The sequence below is a fragment of the Diceros bicornis genome, chromosome 9 (genome assembly GCF_020826845.1).
Source record: "Diceros bicornis minor isolate mBicDic1 chromosome 9, mDicBic1.mat.cur, whole genome shotgun sequence".
NCBI classification, from domain to species: Eukaryota; Metazoa; Chordata; class Mammalia; order Perissodactyla; family Rhinocerotidae; genus Diceros; species Diceros bicornis.
In genome coordinates this window covers 77,137,473-77,157,507 of record NC_080748.1, presented here as the reverse complement: position 1 = coordinate 77,157,507, position 20,035 = coordinate 77,137,473, and the positions used below count along the sequence as shown (strand labels likewise).

Below are 20,035 nucleotides of genomic sequence, written 5' to 3'. Positions count from 1 at the left end.
CTAGAGCCTCACGTCACTCTGCAGACTGTGCCTTGCTTTCAGGGCCCCTACAGAGTTGGCTTCTGGAACTCCTTTAGTCTCCAGCTCCATCTTGCCCTGCCCTTCAGTCTTATGCCTCACTTCATGTATCTCCTCTTTATCTTCTGCTCCCATCTGCTTCCAGCAAAACACATTGCCATATGAAGGCGAAAGATTAGTAGAGAGAACTCACAGACTAATGCAATTTTGGGGGAGTGGTCCTGAACTAGGCTGGTGGAAGTAGGCATTAAAAGAAAGACATGTGAGAATGAGATTGCCAAAGTAGACTTGAAAGCCTTAGATATTGAGAAGAGAGGAAGAGAGAAAGAAAAGATTAAATGTAACACTGAGTATGAATTCACCTTTTGGCCCAGCAATCTCACTTCTAGTAATTTACACTGAAGATACCCCTCCAAAAATATGAAAATACCTATGCACCAGTTCATTCCGCGTATTAATAGCTGTAATTTCAAAATATTGGAAACTGTCTAAATGCCCAAGCATAAGAGATTGATTGAATAAATTATGTCACCTGCATAGGAGTGAATACTATGCATCTGAAAAAAGAATGAGTAAGATTTCTATGAACTGATATGGAGTGAATTCCAGGAGATAATGTTGAGTGGCAAAAGAGCATATATAAAAGGAAAAAATTGAAAAATTAAAAAATAATAATGCATACATATATCTATTTATCTTTTCAAGAATAAAAACATACACAGATAAAGCAGAAAGCAGTAATGTTGGTCACCTATACAGTATGAGGGGAAGCATGATAGAAGGTTTAAGGAAGAGAATGATGCTTCACTGAGTATGCTTTTTTGCAAAGTTTTGACTTTTGGAAGCATGTTAATGTTCTACATATTATAAAATAAAATGAAATCAATGAGGATGGGAAGGAGAAAAAAACTCAGAAACTGAAAGCAATCTGTAATAATGAGCTCAATTGTGTTTCAAAGGAGTACCTTAACTATTCTATAGAGGGGAAATGAAGAAAAAAATCCAAGTAACGTTTGAACACGGCATTTGACCACACACCCCAATCTCGGGTACGACTGGGGTGGGGCGAAGGTGGGGGAGGAGACGGATTGCAAAAAAATCCTGAGATTTTTCAGCAGATTTGTTTTGCATGGTGGTATGTACAAAGCAATTCTAAAAACAATTTTAGGTGTACTATAGAATTGAGCAAATGAGTAAATATGTTGATGATGTTGGGAGCCAGATTTCTCACTGTGGAAGATGATACACACAAATATGGAAGGGAAAAAACAAGAAATAACCTTGTGGGGATGGGTTGGAGTTAGATGCATTGGTGTGAATTCATGATTTTTAAAATATGTATATGTATATGCATATATGTGTGCATGTATGTATGTGCATTTGTGTGTATATATATTTACATGCATATATTTTACCAGCCTATTTTCAGAAAGGCCAAGAATTAAATACACCCTAGTAAAAATAAGCATCCCTAGTGTTCACAATTTTTATTCTAACACCATTCTTCACTGAAAGGAATCAGGGCTCTTTAGAGAAATGGTTGATTCCAAAACTGTGGCAAGGCGGGGACAATATGACTCCAGAATATTTTGTTATGCCAGAAAGTAAAGAATTGCTAAACCCAAACCAAACCAAACCAAAACAAAACAAAAAAACAATGTAGGCATGTCACAAGGATAGAGAAGCTAGCTTGAAGGGGCTCCACTAGCCTAATCTGAGATCATCTGAGAACCAGAATAATTAAGTACAGTAATGAACAATAAACCATTGAAATAATAGGAATTCTGATCCTAGACTAATAATAAATCACTGATAATAAATATTATATAATTGATAGATGAGAGATGACTCTCGTTGTGGTAGAATGTTGGGTGTCAACTGGTAAATATGGAGGAAATGTTGGAGTTTGGAAATCATCATTTTTCAATCATCAGTGTAAACAGGGGATCAGGTGAGAATCATCAATGGATGGTCAATCTGGGGTAATTTTGGTGAGGATGGGATATTTCTTGGTTTCAAAGGTTCCGCCACAGACTGCTCATCTGTTACAAGGGTAAAATCAGTAATTACGGAGCTGAGACATCAGACCAACACCCTGACCAGGTGATCACAGCAGATGGATATCATGTACTTCCGGATGACACATCCTGAGAACACAAAATCGTCTATCCAGTATCTCAGCTAAGAATGTATCACATGAATCTAATCATGAGGACACATCAGACAAACCCAAAATAAGTAATATTCTATTTAAAAAAAAAGAGGTTCAGGACAATTTTCTTCAAAATTTTCTGTGGAAACGGTCCAGATTAAAAGAGGCTAAAGAGAGATGACAACGAAACATAACACTGCCCCTAGCCTGGATCCTATACAGAGTGGGGGACATACTATCAAGGACATTGTTGGGTCAATTGATGAAACTGGAATATGGATGGTAGATTACATAAAAGTGTTGTATCAATGTTAAAAAAAGATAGATACAGATGTCTTAGAAATGTGTTCTACATCTTATCAAATGTTTTATCATTTATTGAAACAATTCCATAAATTTTCTCCTTTAAGATATGTTAATGCTATGAATCACATGTTTAGATTCCTTAATGTTGAAACATCTTTGGATTCCTAGACTATATATACTCTATTTGGTTATAATGTATTATTAAAAAAATAATAATAACATGGATTTGATTTGAAAAAAATAAATAAATCAAAAAATAGAGAATAAAGAAACAAAACAGATTTCAAGTCTTATTACTGAAAGAAGCTTGAAAAGCATGAATTTTTCAAAATGAAAGAGGCTATGTGGGATGTGTGTGTGTTTGGAGGGATGGGTGTTATGAACTGGAAGTAGAGAAATCCTACTGAGAGGAAAGAAAAGACTGAAGTGCTAGAGAGAAGCAAGAAGAATATTCATGAACACAGAAAGTGACCTGACTGTTGAGACTACTGTCACAGTCCCTGACTGGTCCACTCACGCTTTGCCTTGGGTATGGATACTGATTACTACTAGCAAAATACCCAATTGCACTTAATCTACACTGAGTAATTTGTCACAATCAAAGACTGTGGAAAGGTCCCACCTGATTGCAGAAGGACTCTATCAATAAAGTGAGCTTCAGGAGGAAAGATATTCATTCACGTACTCAAATCCTCACCTTCACCTTGCAGAGCAATGGCTCAACTATCTCAATCCTCTATGTAAGAATTACTCGGAGAGCTTCAAAAACCCACCTTAGTCCAGACCACACCCCAAAGCAATTGAATCAGAGCCTCTAGTACAAGACAGGAGCAGGCTCAAGTTCAACCAGGGTTGAGAAAAGCTGACTTTGAAGTTCCACATGCCGAGATGTTAAAACAGTACTTAATTATAGTAACACTGGCTAAACACCGTTGAAACCAAAACCACAGTTGTTTTGTTTTCTATGGTTTTGGTAATCAATTTTAACAGCGTCTCTGTAAACTTCTAAGAAATATTTTTAAATGACTTCTTTGAGATATAAAAATATTTTGGTCTAACAAAAAATCTTGCTGTCACTATATTCTTCAATTAGTTTCATATTTAGTACATCTGAAACTTCTATCAAATTAAAAAGGTTTGGTTTTGTTTGTTGCTAAGGTATAAATTCCAAGCACCCTTGATCTGTAACAGAAAATAATTAAGTCAGTTTATATAAATCCTTTTTAAAAGATTTAATCCAGCATTCAAAATATGGCTCACAATTTACATAAAATGTTATCAGAGTGTTGTTTCCAGTAAATATGTTGCTTGAAGGAGCCATTGGAACAGCTGGAGAGTGTCACACTTGCCAGTCTCAGCAAGATGGCATTTTTTCCTATGATTTATCTGAATTTCATTTCTAAAAAATATACTCAAAAGCAGTCTAACTCAGAGGTTCAACATTTCTCAACGCCTACATATTTCCATTAAGAAACAATATTTGATTATTTCACTTAAGAGTTTTTTTATAGGTTAGAATTCTTACCTGCGTTAGAGCAGATGACATCTTGAGAATTCTTGCACATTTGGTTACTTTTTTTCTTGGTCAGGTCACAGTGAGTTGGGTACTGGCAAGCATCCCCAGACCATCCTTCATCACATTCACACTTGCCACAGTTACACTTACCATGGCCTGAGAATTTAACGACATTCAGTTAGACTCAAATTGCTTTCCAAAGGAAATGACTGTAGCTAACAGTCTTAAGGGTGACGTTGGTTCAGGACTGAGCTATAATAAATTCAAACACATGTATATTACAGTGGCTGAGAGGTAATCCTATTATATACAGTATAATAGAGTATGTGAATTTTGCTTCAATAATCAACTTTGATAAATCATTAAATTAATTTATAAAGACATTAGGATAGATAATAAACCAGAAGTCTGATAAACCACATGGTCAGAAAATTTAGCACTAAAAAAGAAATTCACCTAGCACCTCCACATTTAAGAGACAAAAGTCCATTTCCATATAACTGCATTTTATAACACATAAAACTACAAACTCTGAGTAAGGAATCTTATATGAAACTCCATTAAACTAAACATTGGCCTTATATTTATTTGAATTTAACATGTAATAAAATTTTATGTAGATATTAAATACCACCTTGGGATAAGATTGATGTGAAAAATAAGTATGCATTTTGTTTCTAAATGAGGAAATTTGGTTCAAGAATCAAAGGAATAAGAGCCGTATTCATCTACTTCCATGGAAGTTTCTCAACCTTTCATGCTCTCAAATCAACATTTTGCTGTTTTTATTGTTGTGATCATTAACTTTATTAAGTCCTGCTTGATGAAGCCTACTAATGTTTTTATTGACTACATATTAGCCAGACTGAAGTGCAAAACACATACAATCCTTGGCACTTGTCCTCAAGGAACTTAAAAATTTCAAAGTCGAGACTGATACACAAAGACGATGGTGTTATCTTCAGCCAAAAATGTTTATTGGACCTTGTGTTGAGTAATATAGTCTATGACCTATAGAAATAAGAGGGGAGAGAAGATTTTCTAGATATCCATAACCTTTAACCAGCCCTTGAAAGGTGAGCATAGTTTGAATGGGTTGCAGGGAGAGTATTCTTATATTACTCAAGATAGTGATACTATGTCTTAATGCCTGAATTCATAGGCCACGACAGAATGGAATCGTTGATCTAGGGCCAACAGGCATTCCATACAGCAGGCAAAACCCATACGATGAGGTCCAGATGGTCAGTCAGAATGAATGGCTCGGAGATGTCCCATTTGGGCATGTTCAGCAGAGCCTGCATCTGTGATTGGCTGTGACTTTAAAACTCCTCTGCATGTGGCCCAGTCCATGTAAATGTTTCTATTCCCATTGCATTCTTCAAATTAATTATTCTATTTCACAAACAAAACCTTGCAGGCAACCTAATTGCAATTCATTTTACCCAATGCACATTACTCCATCAAATTGATTGTGTCGTTTTGTATTTCTTTCTGGCTCTACTTGATATTGTCAATCTTGGCCAACTTGGTATCATTTACAAGCATAAGTGATCTCTCCTGCCAACCATCCAGTCTATTTTTAAAAGCATTAAGCCAAATCCTTGAAGTGGCTAAGCCTCTTTTGGTAAATTAAGTACCTTGGTAACTGTAATGACTCTTTAATAATATTAGTGAATTAGGTAGAAACACATGAAATTGCCACTTATATAAGTTGAATATCAGCTATTTCTTATGGTTCATCCCAATAAAAAAGCTTCATATCAACAGCAAAGAAAAATGACATAGAAGAAAAAGAGGTAGGATAGTAATGATTTGCTGAATCTAGAATACAAGAATACTCAATGCTTCTTTTATATTGGATGGGACATCTCAGAATCTAACTTAAAGTATGTACAACAGAGATGGGTAATGACTTGTGGATAAAAGGTCATATATTTTTAAAAGGAAGGGAGATTTTTAAAACAGGGGAAAAATAAGAAAAATGTACAGATGATAGGGAGACATCCATCCATCCCAAAGTGACTCAATGAAACATCAGTAGAAGCAATACTCTTACACCCCAAAAGTTAGTCCACGGAAGGGCCCAGTTTCAGAAATTCCTTCCATAATAGGTTCTACGGTAAAATAAACATGGGAAGGAGGTCCACTAGAATCTTTTTTAGAGCGTCATTATATATACATGAGCACACTGAAGCTCCTCAGATGTCCTGTCATGAAAAAGGTCTTTATCTTTATTTAGCTCAGACTAGACAATTTTTTTGACTAGGGGGCTCCTCTTACTCATAACCTACATTAACATCCTAAGCACACACTTAAACCAACAACATGTCAGGTAATGTGTTTTCAGCTTCTCCTCTAGCATATGATTGGAGGCAAAGATGACAGCCAACGTAGGACCAGGTCATCTACTTTCATACTATTTCTAAACTTTATGCCCAGCGAAGGCCTCCTTGATTCACTTTCTTCCATTTAGGAAAGCGAATAGAAATCAATTTTTTTACTGTCAAGAATTATCAAATAATAGCCCATACAATCTTATTTGGAGATAAACATATAAATTTTTAGAAAGAAAATAATCTTCAGACTACTTTTACTCTTTGTGCAAAGTTACTAAGCACTTTGGCAGGTCTCAGGGAATTAGGCTGCTATATTATTTTGGTAAGGTAATCTTCATTACACTGTCAATAAAATGGATTCAAAAAACATCCCATTTTTCAAAATAATTTAGCAGTTGTATATTAGTTTCATGGGGCTGCCATATAAAGTACCACAAGCTGAATGGTTTAAACAATAGAAATTTACTCTCTCACAGTTCTGGAGCCCAGAAACTCAAAATCAAGGTGTTGGCAGATTGGTTCCTTCTGGAGGATCTGAGCAGAAATTCTTCCACTCCTCTCTGCTAGCTACTGGTGGTTGCCTGCAATTTTAGTGTTCCTTGGCTGTGACAGCTTAACTCCAATCTCTGTTTCTGTCTTCATGTGGCTTTTTCCACATGTGTCTGTCTTCACATCATTTTCCTCATAAGTCATTGGATTTAGAGCCCATTCTACTCCAGTATGACCTCATCTCAACTTAATCACATCTTCAAAGACCCTATTTCCAAATGTCACTTTCACAGGTACCAGGCATTAAGACTTCACATATCCTTTGGGGGGATGCAATTCAACCCACAACAGTTGTAGATCCCAACTATTTTCTTTCCTAACTCAAATTCGTGTAAAAAACGGGGTCGCTTTTTCTCTTAGATATGAAAACAAAGTGGCTAGGGATGGCAGCAAGACTCCCCCCTTCCCCATTTCTATCCTACACTGGGAGGTCCTGAGAATTCCTATGGACAGCCAGACCCAGATCCATGTTTGTTTCCACAGCTCTCCCAGTCCCTCTCCTCCCCTACTCCTCCCATAATAGTTGCTCCTTGATCATCAATCCAGCCTAAAGATGTATGCACTGCCACAGACCGGGGGAGAAGTCACAGCAGGCTCTGGAAGAGGGTTGGGGAACTTTGGGGTGGAAAGTCATGGGTCCCAGGTATCTGGTTCTAGGACAGCAGAAGTGGCCAGCTCCAGGGCTCCAGGTGGCCACATCCCCTTGGCCTCTCACACATCCCACCCCACCCTGGCCATGGGAATTGATGGCCAAGGAGGACCAGAGCAGAACCCCTAAATCATGAGGCCCAGAGAAAGGCTCCTATTGCCCAGGTCAAAGGATGGCCCTTGCCCAGGGAGACATGAAGGTGGCCCTGGGCGATACGAAGTCCTAACCAGCAAAGCATTCATTGTTCCTGGCTGTCTAAACCGTTCCAGCTCTGGTTCTTCTCCAGATAACTCAGTTTCCACAACTACAAAATATGGTCTTAAATGAATAATCAGACATGCTTGAGAACAAATCTGTTGCCCTTCAAATAAGTTCCTAGGGAGTCAAGAGAAAACAACACACAAAAAACGAACGTCAGAGAAATGAAAAAACAACTTCCCACCAAAGTAATGAAGATGAAAAAGTAACAGGCTATTCTTGCTTTTTTTTCTTTTTTCTGAGGAAGATTGGCCCTGAGCTAACATCCATTGCCAATCTTCCTCTCTTTTTTTTTATTTGCTCGAGGAAGATTAGTCCTGAGCTAACATCCGTGCCATTCTTCCTCTATTTTTTTGTATATGGGACACCTCCACAGTGCGGCTGGTGAGTGGAGGAGGTCCGTGCCCAGGATCTGAACTTGAAAACCCAGGCCACCGAAGCGGAGCACACGGAACTTGAACCACTCGGCCACGGAGCCAGGCCTGTAAAAGGCTATTCTTATTGCTCCCATGGTTGTCAGTGGTGTAGCCAGTCACTGCAAAGGGAAGACAAGCCACATGGAGGGCAAAATCCAGTAGTTTAGTCTCCTTTTCAGGTGAGAATGTAGAAACCTGGCTGACTTTCTCCAGTGCTTCCCAGGTGAGCTAATGCCTTGACCTCCACTGATAAAGGAAAGGCATTCCAACCAAGACAGAATAAAATGGGTTTTGTGATTCTTAAACAATGCAGCAACAGCTCCACCATAATTCATGATCCTTTTTACCCAAGTAATGCAAAGGCACTAACCTACTCCAGTCAGCAGTGATCAACTCATGAAATACACTAGTGCACAAAGGAGGAGAAGGTGATGCTTTTCATTATTAAATTAAAACAAATTGTTTCCAAATGGAAATGCTTTACTAGTATTGAAGAACTTTAAAAATCAATTAGCCACTTGCACATACCAATGAAAAATAATTGTACTTTTCTTTGCCGAATATAAGCAAGAAAAAAATAAAGACAAAGGAGACAGCACTTACCTCTCTCTTCCAAGCCTACTGATACTTTGGGTGGAAATAAACTGCCAGAACTAACGAACCTATTGGATTAGCTCTACATCTTTGGCTTCAAGTCCTTTGTAAGTCTTCAAAAGGTAGAAAATATATAGATAGATTGAGCATATACAGATGTATATGTAGGTAGATATAGGTATAGGGCAAATGGATAGATAAGATGTGATACTTATATACAGTGGAATATTATTCAGCCATGACAAAGAAGGAAATCTTGCCTTTTGCAACAACATGGATGGCACCTTGAGAGCATTATGCTAAGTGAAATAAGTCAGGCAGAGAAAGACAAATACTGTATGATCTCACTTATATGTGGAATCTAAAAACAAACAAACAAAACCAAAACTCATAGAAAAAGAGATCAGCCTTGTGGTTGCCAGAGGTGGGGGGGGGCGGGGAAAGAGGAAATTGGATGAAATGGTCAAAAGCTTCTAATTATAAGATAAATAAGTATGAGGGATGTAATGCACAACGTGGTGAGTATAATATACAGACATATACGCTGTATGGTATATTTGAAAGTTGTTAAGAGAGTAAATTCTAAAAGTGCGCATCCCAAGGAAAAAATCCATTTTTTTTCTTTTTTTGTGTGTCTGTATGAGATGATAGATGTTAACTTACGGTAATCATTTCACAACATATGTAAGTCAAGTCATTATGTTGTATACCTTAAATGTACACAGTGCTGTATTGTCAATTATATATCTATAAAACTGGGGGAAAATCCTGATTATTAATTATTATTCCATGATTACTACTGAAAATAATTTTATCATATATAGGAGGATGGATATTAAAAAGTGATTCTCTCTGAGTGTCAAATAAGCTAGGTTATTGCTTAGAGTTTCATGGTAGACTGCTAGAGTTTCATGGTAACCTTGAAATAGATATCTTAATGTGAGCACCTCATTGGCCCTACAAATCAATTTTCTTTGGTAAAATATGTAAATTCCCAAGATCTGCATTGTGTCTTAATTTTCCAGTGGATTCAAACATGCACACTTAATAAGAGACACGCTCAATTTTTCTCCCATTCTTTCTGGGTCACTGTAGATTCCCCAGCCTTCTCTGGGTATAAGAAACAAAAGAACTAAATCACATCAAGAATTCTAAGAAAACATTGCGATAGAATTCCTTATTTAATATTACAATTACCTAATGGTTCACAATCAAAACCTGACCATTTTCAAGACAGGGGCACTGGTCCCAGGCTAACAAAAAATGACATCGATATTTCTGCTTCCCATTCCCGAGAACATTACGATGTGAACGACGGAAGAATTCTGTGTAGAAGAAACTTTGCCATAGAAATAAAAAGATCTGGGCTCTAGTCCTGCTTGGACACTAATCTGCCAGGTGAACTTGATCAGGAAAATAGAAAAGAGAGGAAAGGGAAAAGACTAATTATTGGCTTCCAGGTACCCTAATAGGTACTTTATACAGGCTAGTCTGTTTAATTTCCATAAGGAGCCAGTGAGATAGATTTTGTTTCTCTGTTTAACAAATAAGAGGACTAAAGTGTAATTAGCTTGCTCAAGGTCACAGTTTGTAAACCGAAAAGCTATGTTTTTCCCATTTCAGCCAACATTATCTCTTTAGTTGCAATACAATCGACATGAGAGGATCCTTTTGCTCTGGGAAAGAAGGTGCCAGTAAAAGCCATGGGTTGGTGGCTTGACGGCACTGGTTTAGCTCTTGCTGTTTCGTTTTGGAACTCACATGCCCAGAATTGGATTATTTATCATCCTGGGTGAAAGAACTCTAACAGTAAAATTATCAGACTTTCCTATTTAAAATTACATAATGCTAAAGCTGGCAGATAAAAGAATTCCAGAATCTAGTCACCTAATTTCTCTAGACCTCAGTGTGCTCGTCTGCAAAATTAAGACATTGGACTGACTAAACCCAAGGTTCCTTTCATCTTGAAAATTCCATGCAATATCCTCAGCTATTTTCTTTTTCTCATAAGAAGCCAAAGGGGTTTCTTCAAATGGGGCATTCAACATATTACATCAGAGTGGTGGTGGTGAATATCAATTTTTACCAAATCTTGTTTGCTACTGAAAACAATCATGAAACAAAATCCTATTTGTTCTTCAAAACATCCATTAAAATACTGCAGATTATCCTCATATGTTTATTTTTAAAGTGGGTTTGGGTTGCATACTGCTAAAATTGGGAGATTTCAATTTAGAATTCCAGTAACCTGAGATTGAGGGATGAAATGTAAATCATAGCAAAGTAAGACACAATATTTTGGCTGAGTCTTAGGTAGTAAATTTCATAAAGTCAAATATATAATTCTGTATTCAGTTCAGGCAACAATTATCCAACACAAACACACAGACTCAAGCACCAGACTGGACGCAGGAAACCTAGTTGTTAGTATAGATCCTGCCGTAGCCTCAGCAGGTTAGTTAATCTTTGAACTTCTCTCATCTCATTTTTTTTCCTGTGGTAAGTTAAAAATGTACATGGACTCAGTATTTCTTGAGAGATGCAGGGCATTATTAGAATCGTCTTCTCCCCTCCCTGTCTCACATACATTTCCCAAGAAGCTGGTGCTCCCTTCCCCACCCCAAAGTCGTGATAATAAGAGCATGTGCTATATTTCGCAGGTGTCTTGAGAAGGGAAAGAGAGAGAGGAAAGACCACTGGACTAGATGATGGACGTTCTCAGTTCTCTTTTCCTCTAACTTCCGGCTCTAAGATTCTACTCATCAGAAATCTTTACAGAGATTCCTTCACTTTCTTCTGCAATAAAAAAATAAAAAGAGACTTCACTTCCTTTAGTTTCTGCCTTGGCTTTTTGTCCTCTGTGGGGGGTGTTTTATTCAAGAGTGTCTCTTAGTATAAAATATACCAAATGACAGAAGTCATTCAAGCCTTAGAAACTTAACATTCATCAGGAATAGTTCTTAGTCAATGGAAATGGACTTAAACCGGAATCTAAGAATCTCAGAATGTTGTAATCAGAGCAAGAGACCTAAGACTAGCGAAATCTCCTCAGTTTTACTGAAAAAAAAAAGAAGCTCCATGGTCACTATTACCTCCTTCCTCATTATGGACAAACATGTGTGCCAAGAAATCTGGTCAATGGAGATGTATGTATATGTACCTGCGTGCGTGTGTTTGTTAATACATATATGTGTTCACATATGTGTGTAAGTATGTGCATATACGAGTCTTAGCAAGACTCTAAACTTCATCTTTTAATGTAGTTACCAGAAGTGAAAGCACTGGACGATGAGATGATATGTAGCATCCCTCCCAAAGTTGAGATTTTTCTTCCAGAACTTTTTATATGCATATCTTTGATAAATACTCATAGTATTCTTCACCTGGTTATGTTAACTTTCTTCATCTCAAGTTCTATTGGTTGTCCATAGAGTAAGCTCTGTATATGCCCTTATTCCTCACGATCATTAAGGCACTGTGCGTCAACATGTGATGCTCTGTCTCCTCCATGAGGCACCATAATGCAGGGCCACAGAGTGTGGGCTCCAGTGACAGACTGCCTAGGTTCAAGTCCTGCTTCCACAACATGCTAGATGGGCAACCTTGGGCAATAGTTAGCCTCTTTTATTAGTTTCCTAGAATGATCATAACAAAGCACCACAAACTGGGTGACTCCGAACAACAGCAATTTATTGTCTCACAATTTTGGAGGCTAGAAGTCCAAATCAAGATGTCCTCAGGGCCATGCTCCCTTGAGACTCTGAGTAGAATCCTTCCTCATCTCTTTCTTCTGGGGAGGACCAACAATCCTTGGAGTCTTAGCTTGCAGCTGCATCACTCCAATCTTTGCCTTCTCCCCTCATATGTCTGTGTCTCTTCTCCTCTAATCATAAGGACAACTGTCATGTTGGATTTTGGTCCCACTCTACTCCAGTATGACCTCATCTTAACTAATTACATCTGCAATGACCCTATTTCCGAATAAGGTCACACTCTGAGGTACTGGGGGTTAGGATTTCAATGTATCTTTTGGGGAGACACAACTCAACCCATAACACCTCTCATTATTCCTGCTTCTTCCTCTGTAAACTAAGGATAATAATAATGTCTATCTCACGGGGCTGTCATGGGTAGGGAATGAGTTTGTGCCCATAAAGCACTTAAAACATTTCCTATCAATAAAATGTTAGCTATTACTGAAAGTATTTGGAAAGCAGTTGTCCTAACACAACTGTCATGATAATCACAATCCTAAACTTAACTGAAGAGGTACTTTTGCAGAATAAAAAACAGATATTAAGTGCAAGTTCTGACTCACGTTTCTCCCTCTCTCATATTGCACAGAAAAATCCCTGATCCAATACTAAGAGGGCATCTGGGTTACAGAGATATGAAATTTTTCTGGAGGAGGTCCATATTTCACAGGACTAATAGGCAAACCTAACTAATACGATGACTAATTGTGGCTAAATAATAATTTAAAGATTTTAAAGTTCTAACCAACGTGCTAACAAGTATACATATTCTTAAATAAATACATATTTATTATGTGTGTGTGTGTCTGTGTTTGTGTATATTTTTTAAGCTTCCTAAAATTCTCCCACATTCATACTAGACTTTGGCATTGGATACCATTGGAAAAGCAACAAAAGCACAAAAAGGAACAAAATAGGCTGAAATTTGCTTTCCAGCTTCAGAGCAAAGGTCCTGATACAAGCTGGTGATTTCCAAAATGTGATGCTCATCATTCAGGTAGTGTATAAGAAAACATTTTGAATGCAAGAGGCAAAAACTAGAATTAATATTAATATTTATTTTGTTTTATCTTTAAAGATGTTTATTTTGTACATTTTATGTGTGTAACATATTTATATGAAATATGTCTATATAAATCATAAGTGAATACACATATATACGGGTAAATTCAATTTTTTTGGAGGTGTGATCAGGAGTTTTAAAATAACCGATTTAAGCAACAGATTTGCAAAGTTATAAGAAAGATTCTATTTCTTAAGCTAGGTGGTAGAGACACAAAATTAATTTTTGGGGGTTATCTTTTATGCTTTATGATAATATTGTTCTCAGAAAAATTAAAAAGAAAAAACACATCTGTTAGAAGCATTACTCCTATAAGCAATGATGTTAAAGAGTGCTGTTTTGGGACTTCAGTGGCATTCAGGAGATGTTACAATCCTGATTCATATTCATAGAGCACCACATGAAGGAGCCACAGTAATATTAATCTTTTACAACTGAGGGTCTATAAGAGTAGGGTAGAATGTAGTTGATAATCTGAATGGGAGGATACTATTATTCAGAAGAATATAAGCTGAGCCAATACGCAAAATGCAGAGAAGAGCTATGAACTGTGAGGGTCTCCAGGACAGAGCCCTGTCCCCTGCCCCATCCAGTGGTGGTAGAGTATGGGACACAAAAAGATAGAGTTGGAGATCCAACTGCACATCCCTGGAGAAGCTTTGCAAATTTTCTCTGGAGCATCTTGGAACAGTTTCAATAGAACAGAAATGGCTGTGAAGGCTGCAAGTACCTAACACAGGCCACCAAGAGTCCTGCAGACCCAGACGGCACAGGAGGGCACCACAATTTTTGGAGAGGAAAGGTTGCTACCTGACGGCGACTTGTGGTTAAAACGAGTAGACAGAACTACAAGGACTGACTGCCAACCACAGACCAAAAGGGAAATATAGATGTCATAGGAAATGACAGCCAGAATAGGAGACAGCAACTAGAGAAGTAGAGATGAGCAGGAATAAGGAGACAGCAGCAATGCCCTGTGGGCTGTGAGCAGTTTAGTCCCAAAGACCCTATGTCTCCATTGCCTTTACCATCTGCACTCCAGGGAAAACCTCAAATTGACTAGTATACCCAGAATTGAATTAAATAAGATTATTATCATTGGTGGGATGGCAGCTGTAATGGGTTGGTTGAATTGTGTGCCCTCAAAATTAATATGTTAAAGCCCTAACCCTAGTAGCTCAAAATGTGAGCTTATTTGGAACTGAGACAGAGTTAGTTAAGATATAATTAGTTAAGATGAGGTCATACTGGAGTAGGATAGGTCCTTAATCTAATATGACTAGTGTCCTTATAAAAAGGGAAAATCGGGACACAGAGAATGACATGTGAGGATGAAGGCAGAGATTGGGGTGATGATTCTACAAGCCAAGGAACACCAACGATTGCCAGGAAATCACCAGAAGCTCAGCAGAGAGTCATGATAGAGATTCTCCCTCATAATCCTCAGAAGGAACCAATCTGTTGACATCTTGATCTTGGTCTTCTAGCCCCCAGAACCGAGACAAAAATGTCTATAGTTTAAACCATCCAGTTTGTGGTACTTTGATATGACAGCTTGAACAAACTAATACAGGAGCTCAAGGTACGGTTTAAAAGAATTACAGAAAAATGAAGGTATAACATTTTATATTTCTGAGCATACAGTTTGAAAAAGTAATTGCCACCCACTGACATATTCAACAACAATCTACATGCCTAAGAGATAACTCCATAAATAATGGCTGAAATTTACCTGCATCTTGGGAGAAATAACTAAATCTAAATGCTGTACCTAGTATACCCAGGGCCATCCTAAAGATTATATTAGAAGGCAAAAATCTCTGAACAAAAGTATATATTTCTCTGTTAACTTGTATCTAAAGTCAATAGGAAAAAAGTTCAATAGAAATCCCCTATATAATAAAAACATATTTCTTAGGCAATCATTGAAAAACAGGCCAAATGACTCTCTATGGCTTATTTTTCTCTTCATTCTACTTAGGATTCCTCCATTCCCCAACCCCTGTTTCCTAGAAAATAAAATCATTTTCTTCATCTGAAAAGAATACCACAGCTCTCCTGTTAGCTCCATTGCATTATTAAACTCCAGTGGGCTATGTAAAAGCTGTTCCACACAAGCTTCCAAGATATGCCCAAGAACTAGATTTTATAAAAGTTTTAACTTTTATAAAGATTTTTATAAAGTCTACTTTTTATAAAATTTACTTTTTATAAAGAACTCTTTTATTGCTCCTTAAGTCTGTGCAGCAGCTAAATCAAAGATTATCTATGATCACTTCATGATCTTCAAATGTTACGATCGAGCAATTCTTTGGAATATTATTTTATCCTCACCCAACTAAAAAGGAGCAGATGGCAACAATTTATTTTTTTATTTCCTTCTCACTTAGTTCAAAAATTAACAGACATTTATACGTTCAGTTACCTTTATTGTAAATCCTCTAATTGCAATGATTTTTCTTTTCTGTTAACTCAGTAACTCCTTACGGTAATTCTGCTCTAAGCTGGTATGAAGTGGGTAGTTAATAAAAGTTGTTGACAGTCTGGTTGACTTGATTGGAAAAAAATGAAATCATTCTCTTGCAAGCAGGTAAAAGGACTTCAAGTCATGACACTTTCTACAATGCAAAGATCAGTCACCAGGAAAATATATATCAGTAGTTGGCATGGGAACTAATGTGAGCTCATTACTATTCATTTTCAAAACTTTTTAGTAACACATGAAGTATTTTATAAAATTTAAAAAGCAATCCATGGACAAGTTAAAAAATATTTTAAAATGAGCTACCACTTTTGATTCTCTTTTTAAAAAATTAAGTATCTTGATCAGTAGACAGAAAAATTAAATTGGGAATAAAGCCATAGGGCAAGCAATGTTTTTTAGGATCTAATACTCTGTCACTCGGTCCTGATACCTCTACTTCATTTCTGGAGGAGTAAAAACTACACACAGCTCATTTGAGAAGTAGAGCTCTTGTAGATACCATGTCTATCGGTAGAGGAAACGCGAACTGTACTGACATGTGCATGTAGGTGATCAAAAAGGTAAAGAAAGGTTGCTGTAATAACCAGTGCCATCCGTTGTTTTGAAACCATTTAAAGTCAAGGCATTTGGAGAATGAGAAAAGGGCATGACAACAGTGGTGGCCATTGCTCCAAAGAGAAGGCATATCTTCACGTGAAAATATGATCAGTTCAAAACTTAGCAACCCCTGTGCAGGATGTCCTCGCTGTTCTTGACTCATGAGCTATGTTATTCCCCATCCTGCAAGTCTGTAGTTATTATAATTCATGACAGATAAGCTTCACCTATTGTTAAACTTTAAAAGTATCCCATTTTTAATCATTCTAGATAATGTAACTTGTCTTCGTTTTGCATTGGCATACAAACGTTTACTTTGGAAAACAGCTTTACCAAGTTATAATATAATGCATAAAATAACATAAATATATGTTAAACTTCTGAGTTACAAATCATTTTAATTCATATAATCTTATTTGATTATCAAAATGGCACAAAAAATAGAAAACAAGTATTACCATCCTCACTTATAGAAAATTCTTGGTTAATATCTTTAAATAATTCTCCAAATTTTTAACCAAACTCTCAAGTCGCCCACTCAACTCAGGTACCCTCAAACTCAGGAGCAAGAGTGAAATCCCCTAACTTTCTCTTCTTCCTTCCTCTTACCTTATCCTCATCCACTCTGCTTTCCTCTCTCCAGCCCCAGACGCTATGTCAAGTTCCCCTCCTTTCAAAGAGCCTTGATTTCTTTGTCTTCTGGTTCTTTGCAGCCCTACTTCCTCTCTTTCCTCTATTTCAAACTCAGTTTCATTGTTAGCACCTTCCGCTTATACCATAAAATTGAACAAGTGTTTCCTGTTCTTTACAAAGTGTAATCAATACTCCCTCGATCAAACACATGTCCCTGTTTCTAGTTTCTATTACAAATCAATTCTCCCTTTCTTACTCAAATCTCCAAAAAGGTAGTTTTCACTCCCAGTCTCACCTTTTCTCTACAATCAGATTTTAATACCATCATTCTACTGACACTTTTCTACCTAAGATGATTAATATCTTTTTATTCTTTAATTCTATTGACATTTAAGTCCTTACCTTATTGGTTGCTTCTCTGTCCTTTGGCATCTTCCCCTCTTTCTCCCACCCTCCTCCTTGTCCTTCTCTGCCTCCTCATCCTTCTCCATCATGCCTAAAGACATAGTACCAGAAAAATCCATATTCCCCAATGCATCTTAGAAAAGATAAGGCAAACAAGAGGAATAAAAAACACTGCAGCATTTATTCTGAAGAGAGTTAATTAAACCTAAGACAGTATTTACATTACTGAATCACACTAGGTTTTAAGCAGGCTTGAACTAAGTTATATTTTATTGTTTAGTTTTGTTTTATTTTTTCCCCCTGGCAGTCACTGAACAGTTGGAAAATAGGAAGAAAGTTCATGAGGAACATCAGAGAAAATAAAAAAGGAATTAAAAGCAATATTTCCTTTGCATGTCAAAATATCCAAGTTTCAAGATACATAATGTAAAGTTGAATCTGCCACATACACACACTTACCAGTTTTCTTAAAATTAGCAATACATTGTGTACATTGTTCTGAGCCTTAATTATTTTTCCACCTAAAATATATCTTGGAGAATTTTTATCAAGAACTGTGAAGGGGGGGTTGAGATCAGATTTTTCCTTCTTTGAAACTAACAAATTAGCCCGCCACTGTTTCAATTCTGGCATAAGACACGAGATTCCTGGGTCAGAGTCAAAGGACTTCATTACCCACTTCAACAGCAGTGGCTGAAATATCAATGTGAGTCAGTTATCTAAGCCCTCATTCCCACAGGACAATATGAAGAGGGCCAGGTGATGCTTGCACATGCAGTGGGTTGTGTTAGAGGAGAGGAACCTCCAGGATAAGGATCCTGAGTCTTTTATAATGGGCAGTAAGCATGCCTGAGCATGCCCCAGAAGGAGACATTATTTTATTACACTAGGCTATAAATGAACTTCCCTTTGCTCCAGAGGGAGACACCAGGTCTATCTTCCAAGGCTGTTCTCTGATATTCTGGAATGAAAGCAATCAGTGCCCATGTGGACAAAAATTAGGGAAACAGAAGAGACCTGTGGAGAACTATCTCCCAACACCTCTTTATATCAATATCTTAGCCCATAGAGATCTACTTTACACTTTCTAACAGATGCATAATGACCCATTGTATATAGCCACAATAATTTAGCCATCCTTTATTGATGTGCACTTAACTGGTTTTGATCATTTACCACTATAGTATTGTCATAAGTATTCTTCCTTACACATGCATCTTTGTGCAGAAGTGTGAATAAATCTGTGAGATAAATTATTGTAAGTGGAGTTTATGGATGAAAGGCTATGCATATCATTAAAATTTTAATAGATATAGACAGATTTGTTTCCAAAACTATACTAAATACACTCCCACCAACAACGTGTAAGGATACATTTGCCAACACATAACACAGAATATCATCAAATAACCTGTGTCGATCTGAGCTTTAAAAATTATACTAGATATTTTCATTGGCATGTGTCAACTATAGATGAGATTCAACATCTTTTCATTAGTTTATAAATTATTTTTGTTTTATAAGCAAAATCATTTTTGTCTGATTTTCTTAGAATTTTCTGCTTGTATATTTTGCCTATTTTTCTATTGGGTTGGTAGACATTTTTACGATTTTTATGAGCATTAGGTTTTATATGTTAAAGAATTTAGTCTTTTGTCTACCATTATATTGCAAATATTTTTATGACATTTATAGTTTCTAATACTCCTAAATCATATGATCAATTTCTTTCATGTTTTCTTGAAAGTTTGATTTTATTCATAAATCTGGAATTCTTTTGATATAAGAAGTAAGGTAAGTGTCCATATTTATTTTTCCATGTAGCCAGATAGGTTTTCCAACACCATTAATGAATGGTTCATTACTTTCTCATTGATTTAAAATGCCAACTTTATCAAATACTACATTCCTGGATATATATCTTTTTCTAAATCCTGTATAATCTTATATTGATATCTGTTAATTTATGTGTGAATGTCAAACGTTTTAAAAGCTCAAGTGTAATAATGTATTTTAAAAATATTTGGTAGGTCTGGTCTCTCTTTTGTATTCTTTATTTCAGTATTTATCTTTAGATTCAGTTTATTTAATTCCAAAAATAAATCTTCTTGGAACTTTTGGGAGAGAGGAGTTAACTACGTTAAATATAAAGATTAATTTAGGATAAATTCAAAGATATACATTAATGTATAATGTAAAAACAGAGTCTGTCAATTTCAATTAATTGACTACTATATTCTCTTATCCCCTACAACAGTCATTTTCTCAGATGATTATTTTGTTTTGTTCTGTTTTAGGTA

The 20,035-nt window shown here is 36.6% G+C and overlaps 1 protein-coding gene across 1 annotated transcript in view; it reads right to left on the bottom strand.

The window, feature by feature from the left end:
- The window catches only part of ITGBL1 (integrin subunit beta like 1), a 114,169-nt gene extending 110,007 nt beyond the window's left edge, over window positions 1-4,162 (bottom strand). The window contains exon 1 of the mRNA XM_058548443.1: window positions 4,002-4,162. Within this exon, the coding sequence (XP_058404426.1) occupies window positions 4,002-4,041 (40 nt within the window). The 5' untranslated portion in view covers window positions 4,042-4,162. The remainder of the gene's footprint in view (window positions 1-4,001) is intronic.
- Between the last annotated feature and the right edge of the window lie 15,873 nt (window positions 4,163-20,035).